General features: G+C 39.6%; 1 protein-coding gene across 3 annotated transcripts in view; it reads right to left on the reverse strand.

Annotated features, from left to right (window-relative positions):
- The window catches only part of EGF (epidermal growth factor), a 58889-nt gene that overhangs the window by 22384 nt on the left and 14117 nt on the right, over window positions 1-22388 (reverse strand). For all 3 annotated transcript variants that reach the window (XM_010411731.4, XM_010411733.4, XM_010411735.4), the window contains exons 4-14: window positions 22127-22308; window positions 19040-19270; window positions 17335-17537; window positions 12974-13099; window positions 11848-11970; window positions 9512-9634; window positions 8226-8351; window positions 7123-7259; window positions 5082-5230; window positions 3423-3527; window positions 1486-1709 (exon numbers count right to left, since the gene is read on the reverse strand). In XM_010411731.4, the coding sequence (XP_010410033.3) occupies window positions 1486-1709; window positions 3423-3527; window positions 5082-5230; window positions 7123-7259; window positions 8226-8351; window positions 9512-9634; window positions 11848-11970; window positions 12974-13099; window positions 17335-17537; window positions 19040-19270; window positions 22127-22308 (1729 nt within the window). The remainder of the gene's footprint in view (window positions 1-1485; window positions 1710-3422; window positions 3528-5081; window positions 5231-7122; window positions 7260-8225; window positions 8352-9511; window positions 9635-11847; window positions 11971-12973; window positions 13100-17334; window positions 17538-19039; window positions 19271-22126; window positions 22309-22388) is intronic.

Consider the following 22388-nt stretch of genomic DNA (forward strand, 5'->3'; position numbering starts at 1 on the left):
CTTGGGCAGGTTATTACAGGCTGGTTTACTCACAGCTGAAAACGGGCTTAGGCGGAAGAGCAGAAATAATTTACCTATTTTTGAATGCAGCTCTACTGAATGAGCTCTCAGTACAGGGGCACTAGAGGGAGCTGCTGTAATAAAAACTCATGTTACAGCCCAACATGCCACCTTCCCGTCCTCCAGTGTACGGCTGTTCAGAACAAAAACTGAATTCTGGTCTCACTAACAGCATTAGCAAAATATCAGGACATGCTTCTCTAAATTCATACCCCTACAGGTCTTCATCTCTTTCACTTCCTTGCATACAGAGGTTGATGTCCTTTTCTCTCACCTCCAAACAGCCGTATCACTGCTCCATTCTCATAGTCCATGTTTCTATAGTGCTCCTAGCTCTCCTTCTTTGTTTTCTCCCTGTAAGACACTGTCTTACTCCTTGTGGGGAAACAAAATGAAACTTTGATCAGACTTCAAGGTTCTCCTTTGCAGATCTGCTGCAAGGTGGAGCATACAGCAGAATATGCACAGCAGGGGAAGACAGAGGAAGGCTGGAAACTCTCTCAGGCTTTTTGATGTCGTATAAACTGGAGAACACTGATTCCTCGAGGAACTCACTCTCCTCACCTTCAAAGGAGTGGGAGGGTATCTGACTTAGGTGATGAACACAAGCCTTCCCAGAGCACAGACTCGAACAGAGGCTGCTCAACAGAGTAACCATAAAGTTACCCACGGCAGTCATGGTATTGAGCTACAAGTCCTCAGTCTGCCCATGTTTTGTATGCACACCTACAAAATGGTCCCCAGAGAGATGCCATGATCAAAAGGAATTGCCCTCTTCAGAAACTGTTTTGCTGTGTACAAGATTCTTAAACACATGGTTTACTTTAGGAGTGGTACAACATCAGCTCCTTGTTGCCAACACTTCTGTTCTCTTCCTCCAGGACAACACAGTTATGTGTCATGCAGTAGAAATCTCAGTCATAAAAACCACCAGCATTTTGTAAAATCATTTTTCATTTGCTATCAATTGTGTGTTTAGACTCATTCCAGTGTTCAACATTGCAGATGCAGGTTTGTTGCTCAAGGACCTTAGCGATCCACGTTAATTCCATTTCTTCTTATGTCAATATAACTCCCTGATGCAATAAGCACAGCAAAACCTGAGTTAAACTAAGCAGCCACGCATGGGAAAAACAAATGACATTTTTAATGTTTTGATTCTTTTCATTCTTTTGTGAAGGCAGAGAAGTCCTTCAAAGTGACTCATTAATAAAATCAGTGAGTGTTAGAAAGACATACTTTTGCTAAAATGAATAGAAGTCAGCTGGGTAACAGAGTGAAGAACTTAAGTGCTGTCATTAACCCCAACAGAGAGTTGCATGGGATATACAGCACAGCAGCTGGCCAGTAATTTACATGCACATATGCAGATGTAGATGCACATGGACAAGCAGCAGTAGATAATTATCAACCCCAAAGCCTCACCTACATCATTCTGTGCAAGAATTCGACGACCAGAACCATCCAGGTTTGCGCTCTCAACCACAGCCTGTTTAGCATCACACCAGTACAACTTGTCAGCCAGGTAGTCAAGAGCAATTCCACTGGGCCACACCAGGCCAGTGCTGGCTATGACCCAGCGATCGAAGCCTTCTAATGAAGAGCTGTCAATCCGCGGGTTGACCCCCATGTCAGTCCAGAATAATCTCCTTCAGAAAACAAAATGAATACAGGAAGTCAGTAAGTAAATGTTTGTCCTCCTCTCCATGGAGTTCTTTCAAAGCAGAAAGGTCAGATCAGAGCAATACAGCCCTGAGTCACAGGAGAAAAAGGGCACACTTCAAGCAAACATATTGGCTGCTGATCTTTTCATACTTGCCATAAGACTCCAGGTGATTACACTGGGACTTATGCAGAATCCTTACTCTGTTCACTGGCATGAAACCTTTGGAAAACAGCTCCTGACTATGCTAACTGCCAGCTGTTCATATCTGCTTTTGTATTTTCCATGTGACAGCTGATGGTGGTTTAGACCACAGAAAATGATGCATTAGCCAGACCCTTGCCTAAACAAAGATGTAACAATACACAACTGAAACCAAAATTACCCATTACCCATGGAAAACAAGCAAGAGTAGGCAGGTTGTTTTAAAAAAAAACAGACCAGAGTATCAGACCCAGAGTCTTTCTCTTTTTAATAAAATCGTGACTCTCAGGGTCTCCCTCTAGACTCCTGTGTGTTACTCACTGAGTGTTTAGTGATTTTCAATGACTATGCTAGAAGGTAACTCAAAATGGGGACAGCTAAAATTGTAAATAATGTCTGAAGTTTGGGCTCATCTTCCCAGGCATCAGTTGCCTCTGTCAGGTTTACTGAAATTATTATTATAAGGGATTCACTTAGATTTAATTACAGAAGCAGTTTTGCTCCAGTCATGCAGGGATCAGTATTTTTAAGAGCCTTGATTGTGTTTCACATCCCTCTTAAATATTTACAGCTATGGACATTGTCATAATGCCTGTTCATCCTTTCACCATTAACTTTCTAAAAAGAAAGGTTTTAGTGATGTTTCCTCCTCCCTTTCCCTTTGCACTTTTTTCCTCTACAAATAATTTTAATAAACAATCTTCCAGAAGCTAGCTTTCTTCAAAGTTTTCCTGAAAAATGTCTCTATAGCATTCAACCTCTACTGAAAGATTCTTTCAGGTCTTTTATGTCCAGAGGCAAGCTAAAAAAACATCCTCCCAACCCTGCTTCTTTATTTGATTAATCGGTACTTAGTTACAGCAGGATATGAGCATCAAAACAAAATTTGAAAGACCAGATTTAAAATGCTCCTACTACAAGCATATTGACTGAAATCCATGGGACTTTGCCATTGATTGAAATAGCCAGAATTTCATCAGGAATTTGAATGGCTAAAACTCCTGTGATCATTTCAACACTAATTAAGAAGATATAAGGTGCATTTTAAACAAGAAATCTCCAGAACAGTAAATTAGGTTTAGTTTCCTCTGAAACTGAAACGCGAACCAAAAAATGGCTGTTTTGTAAGCACTACTGGTTAAAAGTGATTACTTTCTTCACACTAATAGATATGGAACTATCAAAGTTTCTAGTGTGGTACCTACAGCTGTCAGTGACCTCAGTTGCTCATGCTTTTCTTTAGCTTAAACTGCATACAGTATCATTAATGCTTCTATTACTTTCTTCTAAAATCTATATGAGAAATGAACATGTCCCAACTCATGACAGAAACCCTGCAATAAAACATTACAGTTCACACAACTCTGCAAGGCAATGACCAACCCAGCACAAGACTAATGCACGTTTTGACTGCCAAAAAGGGCAAGGCTTGCATGCTCATTTTAAAAAATCCTCCATAAGTATTGCATGATTTACTGTGTTTATCACTCCTTACTTAGCAAATGGGTGAATGGCAATCCCTCGGGGCTGGGAGAGATCCTCCCAGATGATCATTTTTCTTTGCATTCCATTCAGATTGCTCCTTTCAATGCACACCTTCCTGCAACACAGAGCACTGTTAGGCCCTCCCTGCTATCTTTTTTAATTATCTTCTTGGGCTGAATGTACTAAGATTTTGCATTGCTTTAGTTTAGTTGTAATAAATAATTTCCCAGTGACAGGAAGTAATCCTCCTGATGTGGGATGTCTAGTTGTTTTATCAACAAGTAATTCATGTTACAGCTTCATTATCTGGTCCAGGGCACGATGATAAAATACCTGCTGCTCTGCAGAAGACATGAAGTTCTCCTTCTTTGGGCGAATAATGAATTGCAAGTATGATTACTAATAGAGAAATGCTAGCTTTGAAGGGAGTCAGGAGGAAAACCAGCTCCTAACTGAACACCATTACCAAATGTATAAAGAATTTTTTTAAATTAGTACATTTACATAGCATTTTTCATCCAGAAATCACTGGTCATTTTACATATTACATCTATTTTGCAGGAAAGAATGAGGCTAAGAGTCTTAAGATTGCTCATACACTGGCAATCTTCCAATTCACCTTTTTTCCCGAAAACTGATTTTATTGCTGCAATATTCACCTTGCCAAAGAAATACCAGCATCTACCTGCAAGCAAGCCTACAGCCTTCCATGCCTCTTTGAACCTTCAAAGAAAGGCTCCACAGAGATGGAAGGAGAAATATATTCCTGGAAATGTGAAATACAAGCAGGTAAATGCAGTGGGTGAGAAGGAAGTCGCAGGTTCAAATTCTCACATTCTCCCTGAACTCTTGTCCTATGGAGAGAAGCACCATAATCTCCCATTTCACAAGAAACGTGGGCATATTTCTACAGCAGCACAGTCATGTGACAAGATTGTACCTCGAAGCAAGGAAGTAGACTAGCAGAATGTTTAAAATGGAGAAGGAGGTTGAAATTATTTTTTATTGACTAATGAATTATGGATCATACTGAAAGCTCATGACCACTCCCCAAGGAGTCTTCATTACTTGTTGTGATCTGACACTGCCTTTTCATCAAAGGTCAGTTTTGTTTCCCTCTGCACATAAGGTTAGGTATCAGCTGAAAGGTGGTCATATTGTCTGGCAGTGGTCATTCCTCTTTTATCAGAGATAATAAAAAAAGGCTCCCCAATAGCATGGTTCTAGCTGCCAACAACACTGATTTCTGTCCAAGACGTGCTCAGTACAGTAATATTCTTTTTTATATGAATATATAAAGATATACCTATACACACACACATGCAGTGTATGTATATAAAGAAGAGTGTAAGCAAATATATTCACACCCGCATGTGCACATACGTGTTTGTATATATGCAGTGCATGCTTTAGATTCCCTGCAACTGAGTCCAAACCCTTGCTTTCTGGAAAGACAAAGATAAAAATACAATAGCAGGCTGAAAGTGAACTTCCAGCATTTTAGTTTTAAAGATCCTTCCTACTGTATATACTTGAGACTACAACTACCCAGTCAGAATGTGAAGCACTCCCGAATTAGAGTGATATCTCAGCTATTTCTGTATCAGCAGTCATTTATTCCAAATATTTTATGGCATGCTTCAACATAAATGCACTGTGGAGCATGTACCCTCTGTCTGTCCAATACAATTTACGGTTAATCCAGTCCACAGCAAGGCCTTCGGGTGTATCTATAGCTTCATGAATAACCTTTTCACGATCTGAACCATCCAGATTAGCTCGTTCTATCCATTTCAGGGCGGTATGGGCAAAGTAAATCTGTAAATAAATAACAGATGAGGTGTCATTAGTTCCCATCTCACTTTCTACTCTCCCCCCCTGTCTAGTATCTCCATTTCTAAAATACCTTTTTCATCTTGGAAATTCCCTAAACCGCTTATTCACAAAAGGCTGCACAGGTAACCCGTGATCCCTGATCAAGTAAAAAAGCACTTATCCTTCAACCAGGATGACTTCTACAGGCAGCTTGTGCTTAGCTGTAAATCCTGGTTGCCCTATATACAGCCCTCTACATATCCTGTGGTTTTGTTTCAGCCAGCAGCTACTTCACATGAAGCACAGCTGAGGAAGCAAAAGTTGGAGAAGGCAAAAAGAAGGACCTTGTCATTTCACTGGCTGCTTATGTTGAAAACAGAGAAGCATGGAGAAGAGAGTAGAGCTCTATGCATATCAAGGAGCTGGGAAGGGGAAAAGGAGTAAAAAAATTTGCTTCTATTTTTTCCCCTCCTTCATCTTGCAGCTATCTTAATTTTTACTGGGTGTCTATTCTGTAACGCTCTAACATTTCTAGGAGAGGTTTTTTAGTTTGGGGTCAAAAGAAAAGTTCCTTGCTGGTAGGGAAAGTAGGTTTGCATTTTCCAAGGACGTGTAAATTTTGTCTTGTATTCAGTACCAGAGGGAGCCAAACACTGTATGGCAGACCCACGTGAAAAGCAATGCTGAGGCTTTCTCTGGAAATGGTAACAGCAAAACAAATAACTTGCTTTGATGCTAACCATGAGGTCAAACAAAACAGGAGGGAGCCTCTAGCTTAGACCAGCTAATTCAATATCCTGGGAACACAAATGGGTGCTGCCTTGCCACTCAGCTCCGTGCTGACAAGACCGGACTCCCGCAGCCTGGATGGCCCCTGCATGTCCCCTCACCTATGTACTGCCCACCCTAACACAACAGGAGGGGATCCCGAGAGCACACCAGAGTCCCTGGCACAGCTCATCTACACTTGGCACAGCCCAGGACAACTGCTACCTCTCCAGCAGGGCCCTATTTCAGGAGCAGGTGGCAATGTTCCAGAAGCGCCTGAAGTGCTCCTCCTGTAAATGCAGATCTGGTAACATTCACATTTGTTTGGCTGTGTCCATCTGGGCCTTGAGATGCTTCCAACAATTTAACCGAGCTCCTCATCAGCTTTCACTGTACCATCCAGGATTCCTTTGCAACACTTCTACAGTGTAAATAAGTCTCTCCATGGGAAAATACAACTATCTGCAACAGAAGGTTTAGCAAAGCACAGCTGAACTCCTATTCTTCCTAACTCTGCAGACAAGGCGTAGGACATTAGGATGTGGCCAGACAGACAAACAGCTCTTTACACAGAGAAGACTCCTGTTTCCAACAGCACTATCTCGAACGTGAGGAAGACATTCTGGAAGAGCAATAAACTCTGTGAGCTTTCAGCAATTTTGCTCAATAATATAAGAACATGGGAAATAATTCTTGTTACCGTTACTACTACATTTAGTAGGGATCATACAGATTTAGCTGTACAGAAGAAAAGATACCTTTGCTCATACCACTACACAATGAAAAAAACCCACAATATATTTCCAGAAAATACTGCAGTCTTAATGGAGAAAACTTAATGGAGCCACACAAAAATTCTTTGAAATTGAAATCATGCCTGAAGTGAGTTTAGAAATCCAAATTCTCTGTGAATTATTTTCAATGTACAAAAAATAAGTAATTGAAGAATGAAACTCCTCAGCTACTGTTCGGCAGCCTGTATCAGTTGTGCTCCTAGACAGGCAACAGAACAACAAGCAGCATAACGTGTAATCCAGATCACTGAGAGAGGAAAGGTTAAGGCACATGAAAGCTCAATCCTTTTGGCCTTGAAACACTCCTGAATTCTCTCATTTTCAATGCCTTACCTTATTTTCCACTGGGTCAGAGTCCAGTGCTAAGACTACTCCCATCTGCCAGTCAAGTAAACTTGTATAATCTGTCCCATCAAAACTGATCTGACGGATATCTTGGCCATTTGCAAATAACAAAAATGGCTTAGGACCTGTTGATGAAAATTTGCCAGTATGTTTATTGCACTAAGTTCAAAGTGATCTCCAACTTGCATTATTACCTAACTAGCATTGTAAATAAGTAATAGGAAAAGATAAAATGAGGAACACAAAGATATTATGGCAATTTTCCTATATTCCACTTGCCTCAGGAAATTAAAGATAAATGTGAATACAAGTTTACAGCATCAGACTCAACATTTCTGACAAAAGCAGTCACTAGTCCTGCCGCATTTCACACTGAGTGCCTTAGTCTCAAGGCAATAATCTCTCTACATTTCACATGAACTTGACTTTTCACTTGAGTTTTGCATATGGAGAAGCCTTGTGTAGTAAAAGCAAGAAAAATACTGTCCTCCAAAAAGAATATAGCTTTCCCCTTATTTCAGGTACAAATCAAAATCTTCTCTTTCCTCCTCTCTCTTTGGCAACTGCTTATACCTTGCGGATCACCAGGGTCTGCCCTTTTCTCAGAAGGAACAGAAGGGTCTGGAATCCAAACATGCACATCAAACACCTCAGCTTCCTGGGGCCACTGGGGGAGAAATATCCCTGTATGGAAAGTCCTTCAACAGACTATTTCCTACTCTGCTCTCCAAACATAGACACCTCAGCCCCAGGTCTGCAACACTGCGCAGAAACTATGCCCACATATATATGAAGGCACAAAAGCCTGCATACTGCAGGACAGACCTCCACAGTATGGGAGCCCAGAGTGAAATGTTGAAGAGGGATCAAAAACTGAGCTTTCTATGAAGGAGACTCAACCATATATTGGTGCTTGTTCTGGTTTATTCCCAAAATAGGTTCTCTCTCCTAACAACTAATACTTCCCAAGTTTCACAAAGTAACCTGAAATCAGTGCAAAAAGGGATCCCAGTTGTGTCATCCACCTTAAAGGACTCAATAAAGGTTTTGCTTTTATTGGCAGAAATATGCAGGCATACCAAGACACTGACCTATAGCAGTGCAGTGCTTTCTGTCTCGCTGAAGCTTATATCCAGGAAAACAAGCACACTCCCAGGAGGATGGGCTTAAAGAAGAGCATATCTGACTGCAGCCACCATTATCTGGAGATGTACAACCTTAAACAGAGCATTTGTAAAATTTTACTGTGCCGTTCTAAAAAAAAATGAAATACAACAAAATCAGAGGTATAAGAGAATGATTCACTCTGCTCAGGATTTCTACAGTGCAAATCATCTCAGCGACTGCTAGATTTAGCAAAAGGCTTCCTGCTGAAAGCAGAAGCCTAGTGAAGTGAAAACAAGTTAGTAGTAATTTGTTTCAGAGTTTTCCTGAAAATTTACAACACAAGATGGGAGATAGGAGGGTGGGATACATAGAGTGTCTTCCACATGTTTCAGAGAACTCTTCTCCCATACAAATCTCATCCCATCTACAACAGAGTAATAAATTTTATCAGACTTCGCACTCCATGCAAAGAAACAGCATATTTATGCAATGCTCTCCCCAGAAATTAGTTAGCCTGGGATGGCAAATTGATACTTTCTAATAAAACAAACCAAGATTTCATGTAAAAAGAAACCATTCTTTTGTTATTCTTTCTGTTATATTCTAAATAGCAACATGAGATAGCAAAACAGAAATAATGACTGAATCTATGCATAAAGTACAGTCCAAAATATGAAAGGGATTAAAAGGGAAAGAGAATTTTTTTCACAGCATAAGGCTGTCAGTAATGGAGTTTTCTTGGTCCCTCAGACTGAAAAGATGCAGCTGAGAAGCTACAGTCCCCTGAATTTGAAAAATTGCTGAAATGGGGAATGGCAGATTAGTGAGTGTAGCAGCTTCAAGAATTCTGACTGCAAAAAATTCCATTTGTGAGTAAGTTAGAGTGACTCTGAACATGGGCTGCATGATGTCAATAAAACTACCTTCAGGTTTCACCCAAGCCTTAATTTTGTACATATATTTCCCCTTGAGTATAAATTTTAGATGTCTCCCACAACAAAAATCTGTAACATGCCTTGATCTGTGCCGACAACAAAAGAATTTGGCCTGCAAATATTGGATGTTGCTGCTACTAAAAGTCCACTAAAAGATGAAGATGAGTACTGCTCGTGTCAGCACTCAAAGCACCTTACATTCTCTTGCCTTTTATCTTGTACAAACATTTACAGCTCTTCAAAATGAGTGTAAAATGCCTTCATTCACTTCTGGCTCTTGGTGCCAAGAATAAACAGAGCCTGGCAGTCACTTCAGCTAGAAAAATGGAACTTACCTGTGCATGTTTTGCCGTCCACTTTAAGTACAGATCCTTCCGGACAAAAGCAAACAGGGCCTTTAGATGTTTGAAGGCAGCCATGGCTACATTCAGTGTCATTACTCGTGCACATAATTAGCTCTACAGTAATTTAAGGAGAAAAAAAAAAATCCTAAATGATGATAAAAATTTTTACTAAGCCCCCAACAGAGATGTTAACACCTTCTTACACAGCAAAAGAAGGGGGAAAAAAAGATAAATGAAATATATGAATAAATAAAAGTGTGGTGTTGAGACTGCAACACTTCTGCAGTCTTTCTGCGGTTTGTTTTGCTTTGTTTCTGTTTTTCAAAACTTTTTTTTCACACTTTCACCTTATTACAGCCCAGGAGAAAGCCAAAATTGCTAAGTCCTGAAGCCATTATATTTATAAGCTTTAAATGTTCCAAAATTCTCTGTAGACATGTTATCAATATATAAGTCATTTTGAAAACTTTCTTTCTTACATTTCATCAAAAACAGATCAGGTTTTAAAAACTACAAGGACTCTATGCTGAAAGAATAAGTATGAAAGACAAAGAGAATGAGGAAGAACTACTTTCCTACTACTCCAAGTAGAAAGGATCAATGAAAACAGCAGATGAACCTTCCAGAAACAAAACTATGTTCCTTAGTGTCAATTTTACAAGTTATAAGGGCAAAATCATATGAGGACCTGGCAATGGCTTTCCTTTACTTGCTGTTGGAAACATTGCAGTGCCAGCATTTTTCCTTTTTTTGAGTATTTCTTTAGTGCAATTTCACAAGATAGGCTCCTTCTACCTTCTGTATTGCAGTCCCAGTTCCAGTGCCATATGGCAACACATGCTGGAAGACTGGAACTAATGCAAGATTCCCACAGCTGCCTCTATGCATCATTTGCACACACTGGCTTAAAGGGTGTATAATTCTTGCAAATATTGCTTTTCCAGGGCAACTGCATTCTGGACTGGACTGTGCTAATGACTTAAGCACAGAGAATAGGGTCCAGAAAATTCAAGTTTCTTTCTGACCAGAACTTGTGGCTTTAGATGAAGACCTTCATAAAGGACTTGGATGACAGAGCATCAAGATCTCTGGCCAGCATTTGGACTTCTCATCTCGTGTGTGTGTCTCTCTCAAGCTGCATAGTTAGTGAACATCTGCCTTGTGCTGCGGTAGTTGAGGAGTTACACAGTCCATGCTGCATCCCCTAGCCTGTGCTAGAAAAACATTATTTTCTATCTAATTTGAGCCGCTCAAAATGCAGGCATACAGTTCAAGCTGGTCATCCAAAGTAGGACTGAGTTGTAGAGTGCCTAAGTGTTGTTTTGAAGGCAAAATTATATCCCACCTCCCAATAACCTCTGGCTGCAGCACTCCCATAGGTCTTCTGCCACAGCTAGCTACCTTCTGCAGCTGTCACACACACCCTGAATACCCACATTTGGGTCACTGAATCCTGCTCCTGGCTCCCTCTTAATAAAGAGAAAGAAGTGGCTCTTACAGAACCATAGAATATCCTCAGTTGTAAGGGACCCACAGAGGTCATCCAGCCCTGCCCAGGACTCTTGGAGTCTAAAATAGACTGACTGCTAGAGTCTGATAGATTCTATGGCTATATTTACTCTCCAATAGTGATATTTAATATACCCTAGATCCTGATCCTGCCATGATCCGCACTGAACTCATTGGCGTGCATGGGCACTCCTGCCTGGGGCTTACCCCAATGTTTTATTTCCGTAGAAGCAAAGTAGAATGACCTTTGTCTATGCATAAGTTTCACTTCAAAAGTGACTGGCAATATCCCAAGACCTCAAAACCTGGAACCTTTTCACATTTTATGTTCTAGACTTACTTTAGAAAGGCTTCATTCATTTCTAGACTGAACATACACATTTAATTCCACTAATGTCATACATATTAACAATGCTATCAGCCCTGATCTGAAAAGAAAATACATGATCCTTTGAGCTGCTCGTTCAGAGACCAGGCAAATTCTGGCAGAGTGAGCCAAATTCAGACACCACATTTAAAAATACAGAACTGCTTATCCACCTGGAATGTGTCACCGGGCCTCGTCTGAGAAGAGGTCTCTCTGGAGACATGGCTTTTTTTCTTCCTCCTCTGAAGAAGCGGATACAATTTCTCACGTGTAACATACGCTTCCTCAAACACGACACCAGAAATCAGTTCACTCAGTTTAAGCCGATCCTGCTTACTTAATAAGGGATTGGAAGCAAGCAACTCAACACACAGAACTTTCAGCAGTTCCAGTGTTAAATGAGGACTCTCCAACACGATACTCCAAGGGTTTATCTATTACAGCTCCTTACCATGGCATGTTTTCCTATCAGGCAGCAGAACAAAGCCTCTTGGGCAGGTGCAGTAATAGGAACCAGGGATGTTCACACAGCCTAAAGTGCAGCCGTGATTCCAGAAGCCACATTCATTAATGTCTGCAAAAAGAAGGGCTTGTTGAGTCAGAATAACATCATCAGCCAATGCTGGGGAATCGATTAATGAAACAAAGTAACAGTCTGAAAAAGTGTCTCCCTTTTTTTGCATTCATTTTTCAAAAATATGTTTTTCCTAATGAATTGTAAGAAAAAAGGTTTTCAGACCTCATATAAATCAGTGTTAAAAACCTTCTAGCAAAACATTCTCAGGCTGCATGTGTCCAGCATAGGTGCCTAGAGGACTTTCAAAAATATGCCTTTCCATACAGATTCCAGTGCCATTTAAATCCTGTGCACATCCAAAAAGTTCACACTAGACACCTTCTTCAAACAAAAATTCTTTTTAAAAATTTGGCTTCAACATGACTTAAGTAAAAGCCTCAAAACACAAGTGCATTAGAAGTCAAAATTCTGAAATCAAACCTGGTGAATTTCCTGAGAACTGGAACACTGGTGCTCAGGCAGGTTTGTAAATCCTGTAAGCTAGGAATTCTGATGCCATTATGTCTTACAAAATCTGGTCATGTTGTGAAAAAGATGCATTAAAAAGCATCATGCTATCTATTAATAATAGTAAAATTAGTTTTTAAATAAAACAATCCAGATAAAAACATTTAGAAGAATGTTAAGAATTTCTGTCTTTTTTGAAAGTGATACTTAAGACAGACATCTTGTTGCTGGGTTATTCAATGTTTCACCTTTGGTGATACCTCTGGTTTCATTTTTATTTAAAAATTAAACTAGCACACATAAACATTTCGACTTATCTGAAGCTCCTTTACCTGCTCAGACTAAGACCAAAGTTTCTCACAAGAATAGCACCTGTGACACTTTCATAGGTCTCTTTTTAAACTACTTCAGAACTTGGAAGGACACAAAACCAAAATGGCACAGTGAAATTTTTAGAACTTCATTATGATTTTTCATACTCAAGATAATAAGTAAAAGAACAGAAGAATTTTTTCATGTAAGGAATAAAGCTTATGAGAAATTAATGCATTACCTTCACAAAACTGTTTATTTCGACTTAAAATAAAGCCACTAGAACATTTACACCGATGAGTCCTTGAGTCTGGCCTGCAGATTCTTCTTCTGCACTTCTCTCTGTTCAAATCACAGATTCCTTTTTCTGGAAGAACGATTACAGTGTAAGTGGGGCGAAGTACCATATTAACCTTCCAGGAGAAAGATGATAAGAGGTGTATTTTCTCCTCAACATCTGCTTGCTCACCCTGAGGAACTTCTTATTAGTACAAAATAACTTCTATTTTTTTCCATTTGTAAAATCAGGCAAAAAACCAATCACTGTAAAAATCAAAGTACTTGGAATACTAGGAGTAGATGTGTGCAAACAATCATTTCGAGCTCTGTGTCAGCACAAGCAGATTTAGAGAGAGCCTGAACTAGGGGATGGTTTGATTTGGGTCCATTCCTACAGCAACTATGAAATGGAAAATTCAGGTTTCACATGCCCCCACGTCCTGCACAGTATTATATATTACTCTGTAAAACACTCTGAAATAAGAATAACAGAGAGGAAGCACACATGCAGAAAAGAGAGAGAAGAGAGATTTTTAAAACACAACATGCTAAGACTGCTATTATTATTACTGAAGATTATATTGGAGTATTATTACCTCATAATTACTTATATTATTTAACAAAAAAGCTGGGCAGGTCATAATGACCATATGCTTCATTTGTACACTTCATTTCATTTGAAGAGTATTAGCACATCCTAGAGAACTGTATTGGAATGGATCTATGAGAAATACAAGCATTATAAATGTTGAACCTTTATTCAAAGGAAGAAGCAAAAAGTGCCAAACAGGTCCCCAGGAGCCTTCCTACTTCTCCTGCTTCATGGAAAAAGCTACTCCAGTATGCTTTTTCATGGGAAGGATTTGCAGAGCCTCATGTCTGGGCTCAGCTGTCTTTCAGGACTGGTGCTTTTACAGATATGCGGCACTCATGATTTTGTCTCCAAAATTATTATTTGTGTTTTAATCTTCGTAATCTTCCTGTGGAGTTTCTTGCCCCTTTCCCAAGCCAACAATAGCTGAACTGATGCTACTGAATATGGGTATGCAGCCACACAAAACTCTGTCTTTGCCTTGGCTGTGTGTGTAACGTATAAGAAATCACTAGTTCATACAGGCAAAGAAATGCATATGTAACCAATGTTCTTGTGCTGTTGCCAATTCAAAATATAAATTCCAAGAGATGGAAAACTGCATAATATTTAAGCTCCAAGTTTATTCTTCTGCTAGCCACAACAGAGAAAATGTTGGCCCCTTGGTGGAATGACAGATCACATCTATAAAAGTAATAATATATGATTTCCCAGACAGACACTGCAGCCTGGCTGCAGACACAGATACCTTGCACATATTTGCATCAAACTGGTTAATTCTTCTCTAACAAATGTTGTATCAGTAAATGAAAAATGATGAATGGATGACTTGATGGATATTATCTATGCTATTTAGCATGTTATCCTTTAAAAGACTTGAATTTTGTGTGGTTTTAGCTAAGCCTCTCGTTTTGTATAATTAATTTTGAATTGGACACAATCTTTTTCTACTGCAACTGAATAGGGAACATACAGTAGTAGAGAGTCTAATCTTCAAATAAAGAACCCATTAGAATGACAAAAGTGCAAGTGCGTGCAGCCACAAAACAGTAGAAGCCAGAAACAAGACTGCATTCAAGACTGCATCATATGTTTATCACTGTTTCTGTTTTCCTCCCCATGTTTGTACCATTATTGATCTAAGTGGTCTAAAAAGACCTAAGACACCTGGGAGTTATGGAATAAGTAACAGAACCAATAGTTTTGCCAACTGGACAATCTCAAGAAGATAATAATTTTTAACTGAGTAAGTATTAGAAGTCTATGTAGCCATATCAATACTTAAAAAACCAATCACATTTCAAAGCTTGAAGAGAATGGTGATTAAATTAGGAATCAAGAAGTTTACAACGCAGTATTTTCTGGAAGAACACCATTACAAACCATATTTTCTAACTTTCTTGTGTTCTGTGGGATTTTTTCCCTCCCATCACCTGTCTTATATGGAAATATGTGTACTCAGATATTAGACTGATGTTAGTATCTTACACTGGAAAGAAACAAAACATAATTCCTCAAAAAAAAACCCCAAACCAAGTGTACTGAATATCATTAATCTGTTAGGAAAGATTCTTTAAAAATGCCAGAGGCAGTATTTGAGATGTTAAAGTAATTCACATATTTTATGAGCCATTGTTGGAAGTGCCATACCAAAGTTGTTCTGTGGGGTTATGACAGATCCATAGATGAATTAATGCTCTTCTCTTTACTTATTGGCCCTGACCAAGCCATTTGAAAGAGAAAGGGAAGAGGACATGAGAAATTTAAGTAGCAAAGTAAATAATTCAAATTCCAGTAAAAAAAAATCAGATCATATCAGTTGCACACTTATCCTAAGTTCCCTTTCCATCTGAAGGAACTCGCCAGTTATCTGCTTTAAAGAAAGCTTGATAATTCACAGCTGACATGACGTTGCAATGTACATTTTCTTAGCCTGTACAGAGCATCCAATTAGTCTAGGTATGCTTTTATCTCCAGGTTTCTCCCTTGTAAAATCAGCTATAAATCTCATTTGAACTCCAGGCTCATTAGTCCTCCTTTCATCCCTGTTCTTGCATTGGATAAGCCAAGTAATGTACATACAAAGTCCAAAAGATTCATCTGGATTCAGCCCGTTAAGCTTCTTTCTACTCCATCACTTCCCAGACATTTTTACAAGAAGTTATTTTGAATTAAAAAAAAAAAAAGGCTACTCTTGACAACATTTACTATCACATAAAAATTTACTAAACATGTTGGAAATATACATACATTTGAAAACATTTGTAGTTTATATATTAATAAAAGCAGGGAAAGCCTTTTTTCCATGGAAAGAGAAATGCCAGAAAGCAGAATGCTCTGGCGGAAGAAGTGGAGTTAGTCTTCTGAGAGAAGAATAAAATCTAAGTGCCCACAGCCACTGAAATCAAGCTGCACGCCCTTGGCTTAGTTCCTCTGCGTGAGGGCACCAAATGTGCCAGTAGAAAAAAGTGCTTCCATTTTCCAGGACACCCATTTTCCCCAAAGTAAGGACAGATCAAGTATTGTCTCTGAATAGAGACTCCCTGTGCTTACAAGTGTAAGCTGGATTTCCAGGAACACTTTATCTTCTGCATCTCAACACATCTTGGCACTGCAAACAAAGCATTTGAAGGGGAAAGATCCTTTGAAGGTTTTGGTTTTCCCACTCAGACCAGTCTTCAGAGAGCAGAGACTGCATGGTACTGCATAGAGCTGTTGGATGGCATGAAGAAAGACAAAGCCTATTTTATAGTAACTATTTAGGAATAGTTCAGAGGTATTTACAGTTTCATTTTTGCTCATACAAACTAGAACAAACACTATATTCTCCCCGTGTCTTTATACTGTCTATACCTCTGGGAATCCATGGCCATCTTCCCTTGGGGGTTGTGCAACCTTTGCTTGACACACAAATGCCTCCACGCTGTTTGCTCTGTTGCTCTTATCCAAGCAAAACTGGTGACAGAAGCTATTCCATTAAAGCAAGAATGCTCTGCTCCCCAGAGACTAGAGAACAAGATATTATTTCCCTGGATATCCCCCACTTCCTACTTCCTCAGCAGGAATCCTCAAGGAAGGTGAACTATTGATAGCCAATTACCTTCATTTTTGGATCCACTGTGCAAGGCAGCAAGATGACCAACTCACACTGTGGGCTGCAACTAGTATCAATTAAAGACACAGGAGACTCTTATTCTATACTTATCATGGCAGCTTCAAGATTGCCTAAGACCTGCTGACTTTTAATTGAATCATTTCCCAGCAAAGCTGAGACATCCATTTGTAGAACATAGTGTGTGCTAAAAATCCTTTGGTGCCATAATAATCAGAGGTGTTTAGATACACCCTAGAGTGAAACTTCCAGAATGAAGCACACATTTGATGAAGATAATGTAGGCAGAGGATTCGAAAGCTGTATGCTTTGTGCATTTCTCAGGAATGCATAAAAATATCCTTGTGTAAAGAAAGGCAAGAGAAGGAGAAAGTCACATTTATCTGCATGTGTATTCAGATTAATGAAATAAGCAGCTCATGCTCAGCATGCTTCTAGCCTGATACTCAGCTGGAGCTACACACACCAAGAGGAACTGTAGACCACTGAAGTAAAAAAAACTTTTTCCTTTATTTCACTGAGGCCTGGAATTTTGCCAAAGAAAATTCTTACAGCAGAGAATCAGGGTGTATGACATTATTATTCTCACACATAAAACCGCAGCATTACATTTACTTACCCAAATCCTGAGAATCAATCCTTGCACCTGGCTGTTTAAATGGATGTACTATTTTTATCTCCACTGGTGGGAAAAATGATGGCTTCAGGCTAATTGTGACTACAACTTTTCCAGTATATTTGTTGGCTCTCCATATCATGCCGGACTTCAAGTCTGAGTAGTACAGGTGCTCAGCAAAAAGAGACATACCAAGCAATTGACGTCTACAACAAGAGAAGATAATGAAGTGGCACGTTACCTGATCCCTATATATTTACTCACTCAAACATATTGGTTTATATATATATATGTATGTATACACACACTATATTATCTTCTATATATAAGAATCAGAAGAGGTGCAGAGACATTCCCAAAATAATTCAGCAATCATAATCCTGCAAATTTGGAAGAAATAGACACAAAATGGATAAACTGCATTTCTCACGGGGTTAATGATCTACTGCTCAGGACTGACTTCACTGAAAGGTGTCACCCTGCTTCTGGTGAACCCAGCAACCAAAATGGAAATTTGGTTTATTGAAGGATGTAGGTCAGACAAGCTCCACCATTTCCCAATATCCAGTGCCTCCTCTGACAATTCAGACTGTCTGAGGAAATCAGGGTGGAGATGAAGTGGTAGGAGTAGGGAATTCCTAAAATCCATTTTCTGTTGCTTCTCCTATCTCAGGAACGTAGTTTCCATTCACTGGTCAGTTATAGCAGCTAGCAGAAATCACAAAAGGACCAAGTTTTAAATAAGAGAGAGAGCAGAAAAAATACTGAAAGAGGTATTTTTGTCTTCCACTTTCCAGCACATAATCCAGGTGGAAAACTAAGAATCCAGATCATCCAGTCCAAAGGATTAATGCCCCAGTGAACAACAACTGGAGAAATGGAAAAAAAGTAAGGAAAAATCCAGTGTTACTACTGGCAGTGTAGGGAGAAGCCACCTTTGTGTTCATCATATGCAAATGATGTGCCACATATTTAAATCAGCAGGCCAGAAAAACCGTGTATTTTTCTCAGTTTTGTGTTGGAAATCCCTTTTCCACACATGGTGACCCAATCATACTGAAAGACACTTCAGTGACAACCTTTTCCTGATCCCCTCACTGGCCCCATGACCACCACCGGGTTCCTGTACCCCTGCACGTCATGAAGGCCAAAAGCTCACGGGTCTAAGAGCCCCCCCAGCCATGCTTAGCCCTGGCACTGGGGAACAATTCTCTTGCACAGTACAGTTTTCACCACATCTGCTGATGCTTCTTGGAGAGCCTGAGCACAGGGCCAAGCCTCCCCACCCAGCAGCTAAGGAGGACAACAGGCTTAGATGAGGATGGAGTTCAGTCTCTTGAGCACAGCTCAGACACCTGAGCTCACCCACTGTGACCTTGGGTAAATCATTTAATCTCTCCTTTTGGCTCCCCTATCTGTAGAAAAAGGTCACTAATAAACACTTAGGGAGGAATTCTAAGGATTAATTAGTTATCATTTGCTAAAAGTTTGGGAGATGGAGAGTACTGAGTGGCAGTATTATCCTTACAACAGTGATATTTTTCCATTTTCCTATCTTTAATGTTCTATTTACAGTCACAGGCCATTTGCACTACATTTTATACTCTTCATGTTGTCAACTGACCCAATAAAAGGGAGAATGAGGAAGAGAGCTTAACTGCATCCCTGAAATGAGTGTTTTATTTCTGACAAGCTGAGGAAAACTCACCGGACAGAACTCCTGAGGAAATGAACAGCCCCACCATCATAGTCACATGATCCAATATGGGAAATCTCTTTTCCGTGGTCATGTTGGATCCAGTAGAGCCTTGTGTCAACAAAATCTAGTGAGATGGCCTTTATTTTCTCTGTGGTTTTTAAAATATTTATCATATCACTTCCACTGAGGGACACTCGGTGTATGCTGGAAACTGTACCATCTGAAGATACAAATAACAGCCTGCAGGCAAGAGAGGCGTGTTTAAAGAACAAAACAAAACAAAAAACCCCACAACAAACAAACCCCACGTTTGCAAAATCACATCACAGCTACACATGCTTTATTTAGTTATTTAGTTGCTCCTGTATACAACATTTCTCAGTATGGCTCTAGAACTACTGGTACTGCTGGGGATCCCAGAAACCAGTATTACTGGAGGTACTAGCAATTTCCCTCAAGTAGGTCAAGCAGGAATGAGCCCAGCTTAACCACAAAGCACTGTATGTCTCTCTGCTCTGTTCAGCCGTGCAGTCAGACAAGGAAACTGGAATAATTTCTCAGATCTACGGGGAGCTTCTGCAAACTTGAGGAAAGGCAGGTCTTTGAGGCAGATCTGCATTGCCCTCTGCCTTTGGGAAGGAATTTATCTCCAGAATTTCTAGTTGAACACGCCACTTAAGTGATGAACTTAGAAACGCCATTTCTGCTATAGTTCTCATTAATATCTTCCTGCTGGTTATGGCAGCCAGACTATGCTGTTATTAAATGAAGACAGTCAAAACACAGCTCCAATATTCAAACCAGTTATGCACTGAACTACTTGCATGCCAAGTTATTCATGGATCAGAATCCAGATTTACTGATGTGATTAAGAGAAAGAGCAGTTCTTCCAAAATAGTAAGTTATCCCTAATCTACATATATTTTATTTGTCAATGTTTGGGTTTAGTTCTTTCCTTGGGTTACTTATGGACAAAAATTCCAAGAAGAATCATTATTTTGACCTGTCATCACAGAAGTGCAGGGTTTATATGTACAAGATCATGTAGCATAAAGTCACCTTTTCGGGATTATGTTAATAATTTGTTAAAGGCCCCAAATGTCTTAGATATCACTGGCAAGGGACTGTACTAAACCAGTAGAAAGACTCAGCCTCTGCCTCACAGCTTTTCCTCACTGTTACACAGTCTACAGTAATCATGAGTGTTGGTGTATAGGCAAAAACACGTTTCCAGAAGGACAGCCAAATTTTATTCTTCATTTTTAAAAAGTTATTAATATTTACTTGCCTTTCTCTATTATACCTGTTATTCAAGAAATGTCACTACTCTCAAACTTCAGACAAATGTGAGGATTCGCTTTTTACACACAAGGAAACTAAGAAACAAAGGAAGTTATAGTCTATGCCCAGGCTTTGCAAATCATTGTGGGGATAGAATATGATATGAACAGAAAGACAGAAGAAAAACTATGATTAGATACCACCCTGAGTAATTGCCAGCCTTTACTGTATTTTCCTTCTATTTTTCTTCACACTAAAACCTAATTTTTTGCTATTTCTAAACACCATTAAAAATTCAAAGTAATCTATTGCAATAGTTATATTACTGCTTCTAAAAAAATCCTATCTCTGCTAATATCCAGGCACATACTATGGGAAAAACTCTGTTATTAGGGTATCACATCAACCTTCATTACTTAAGAGTTGCACTTGTTCAGAGAAAGACATTGTTAATGTCAGATTTAGTCCATGTGCATGTATTTATGCCTGTGCATGTAAACATACTGGGGGTTTTGATTCACTTCACATTAAAAATAGAGCCCTCAAGAGTTTTCATACAAGCAAATTGCCATAAAAGTTAGGACATAAAAATTATGTTAGACTTCTTGGAGTCTAGTTTCTTTACACTTTTTTAGTGGCTTAATGGCCTTGCTCTAAGCACATGAGTACAGCTTTTAGGCACAGTGAAGCACACCTAGGTGAATATCCACACTTGAGTCTCCCCAAACTTTCCCATACATTCAGCAAACACATCCCTACATTGCCATTTGTAAGATGTGTTTCAAAGGCATTTGAGATTGGGTCTGAGGAATTGTGAATATCTCCAAGACTGATAAAAGCTACATTGAAAAGGAAATCAGGGAAAAAAATGCACAGGCTGGTGTCCAGGCCATGAACCCCACTGAGATGGCAAAACTCCAGAGAATATTAGCAATGCTGCTGTCACCATAAGATCGGTTTATGTACAAATTTACTAGGAAAGGACACATGAGCCTTAATATTAAAGTAGTTTCACACACTGCTGAGCAACTTTAATGCAAATCAAAACTGGAGGCAAGGACATGCTCTTGCTAAGCAAAACAGGAGCATTTCAAAGTCTGCTCAAGCTTCTTTTTTCGTGACTTTAATGCAAGAGTTTTTTGTGTAAAGAGAAGTTAGCAGACCACTGTGGTGGTAATTCATAGTGGTAACCCTTGAGGAGCCAGGCCTCTCATGCGAGCATGGTTCTCAATGTAAATGACTTGAAGCTGAAAGGAGCATTTCTATGAAGGCCAAACTACCAGTGATGCTAAGCAGCAGCAGTAGATTCACAACCAATATTCAGAGACACAGGTAAAGAAACAAGGGAAACAGCAGCAAACTGTCAGTTCAGCCTTTTTTTTTTCTAAAACATACCAATTTATATTCTAAGTGTGGCTGGGTTTGGAGCACAAGGGGCTCCCAGCATTTGCAGGCATCATTCCCTTTGCCTCTCCAATACTGTTTTCCTACCCAGAAACTTTGCTGAAAGAGCAAAGTTTGTTTTAGAAAGGATGTGAGAAATAAATTCTTTACTGTGAGGATGGTGAGGCACTGGAATAGGTCGCCCAGAGAAGTTGTAGATGCCCCAGCTCTGGAATTGTTCAAGAAAGGTCAGATGGGGCTTTGTGCAACCTGATCAAGTGGAAGGTCTCCCTACCCGTGGTGGGTGGGTTGGAACTGGATGATCTTTATAGTCTCTTCTAATCCATTTATATGATTACATGAAACCACAGTCATAGTACTTTACATATTTGGAGTCCATTTCAATGAAATTACAAACCCATTTAAAATTACCTTTGTTCAGCATCAATGGTAATCCTTGTGGGACGACCAACAGCTCTTAGAAGAACTCGGCGTTTCTTCCCTTTCATGTCTGTTGCTTCTACGGTTCCCTTCTGTCTGTTGGCCCAGAGAATGTCTTGATTTATCCAGTCAATAGCAAACCCTGAAATGCCTTTGTCTACGTAACATAGTCTCTGTAAGCAAGATAAAAAGAGTTGACAAGAAGAATCCTGATGACTGCTCTAAACTTGGCTTTCGTTACAGGGAATAGAAT

The sequence above is a fragment of the Corvus cornix genome, chromosome 4 (assembly GCF_000738735.6).
Source record: "Corvus cornix cornix isolate S_Up_H32 chromosome 4, ASM73873v5, whole genome shotgun sequence".
NCBI lineage: Eukaryota > Metazoa > Chordata > Aves > Passeriformes > Corvidae > Corvus > Corvus cornix.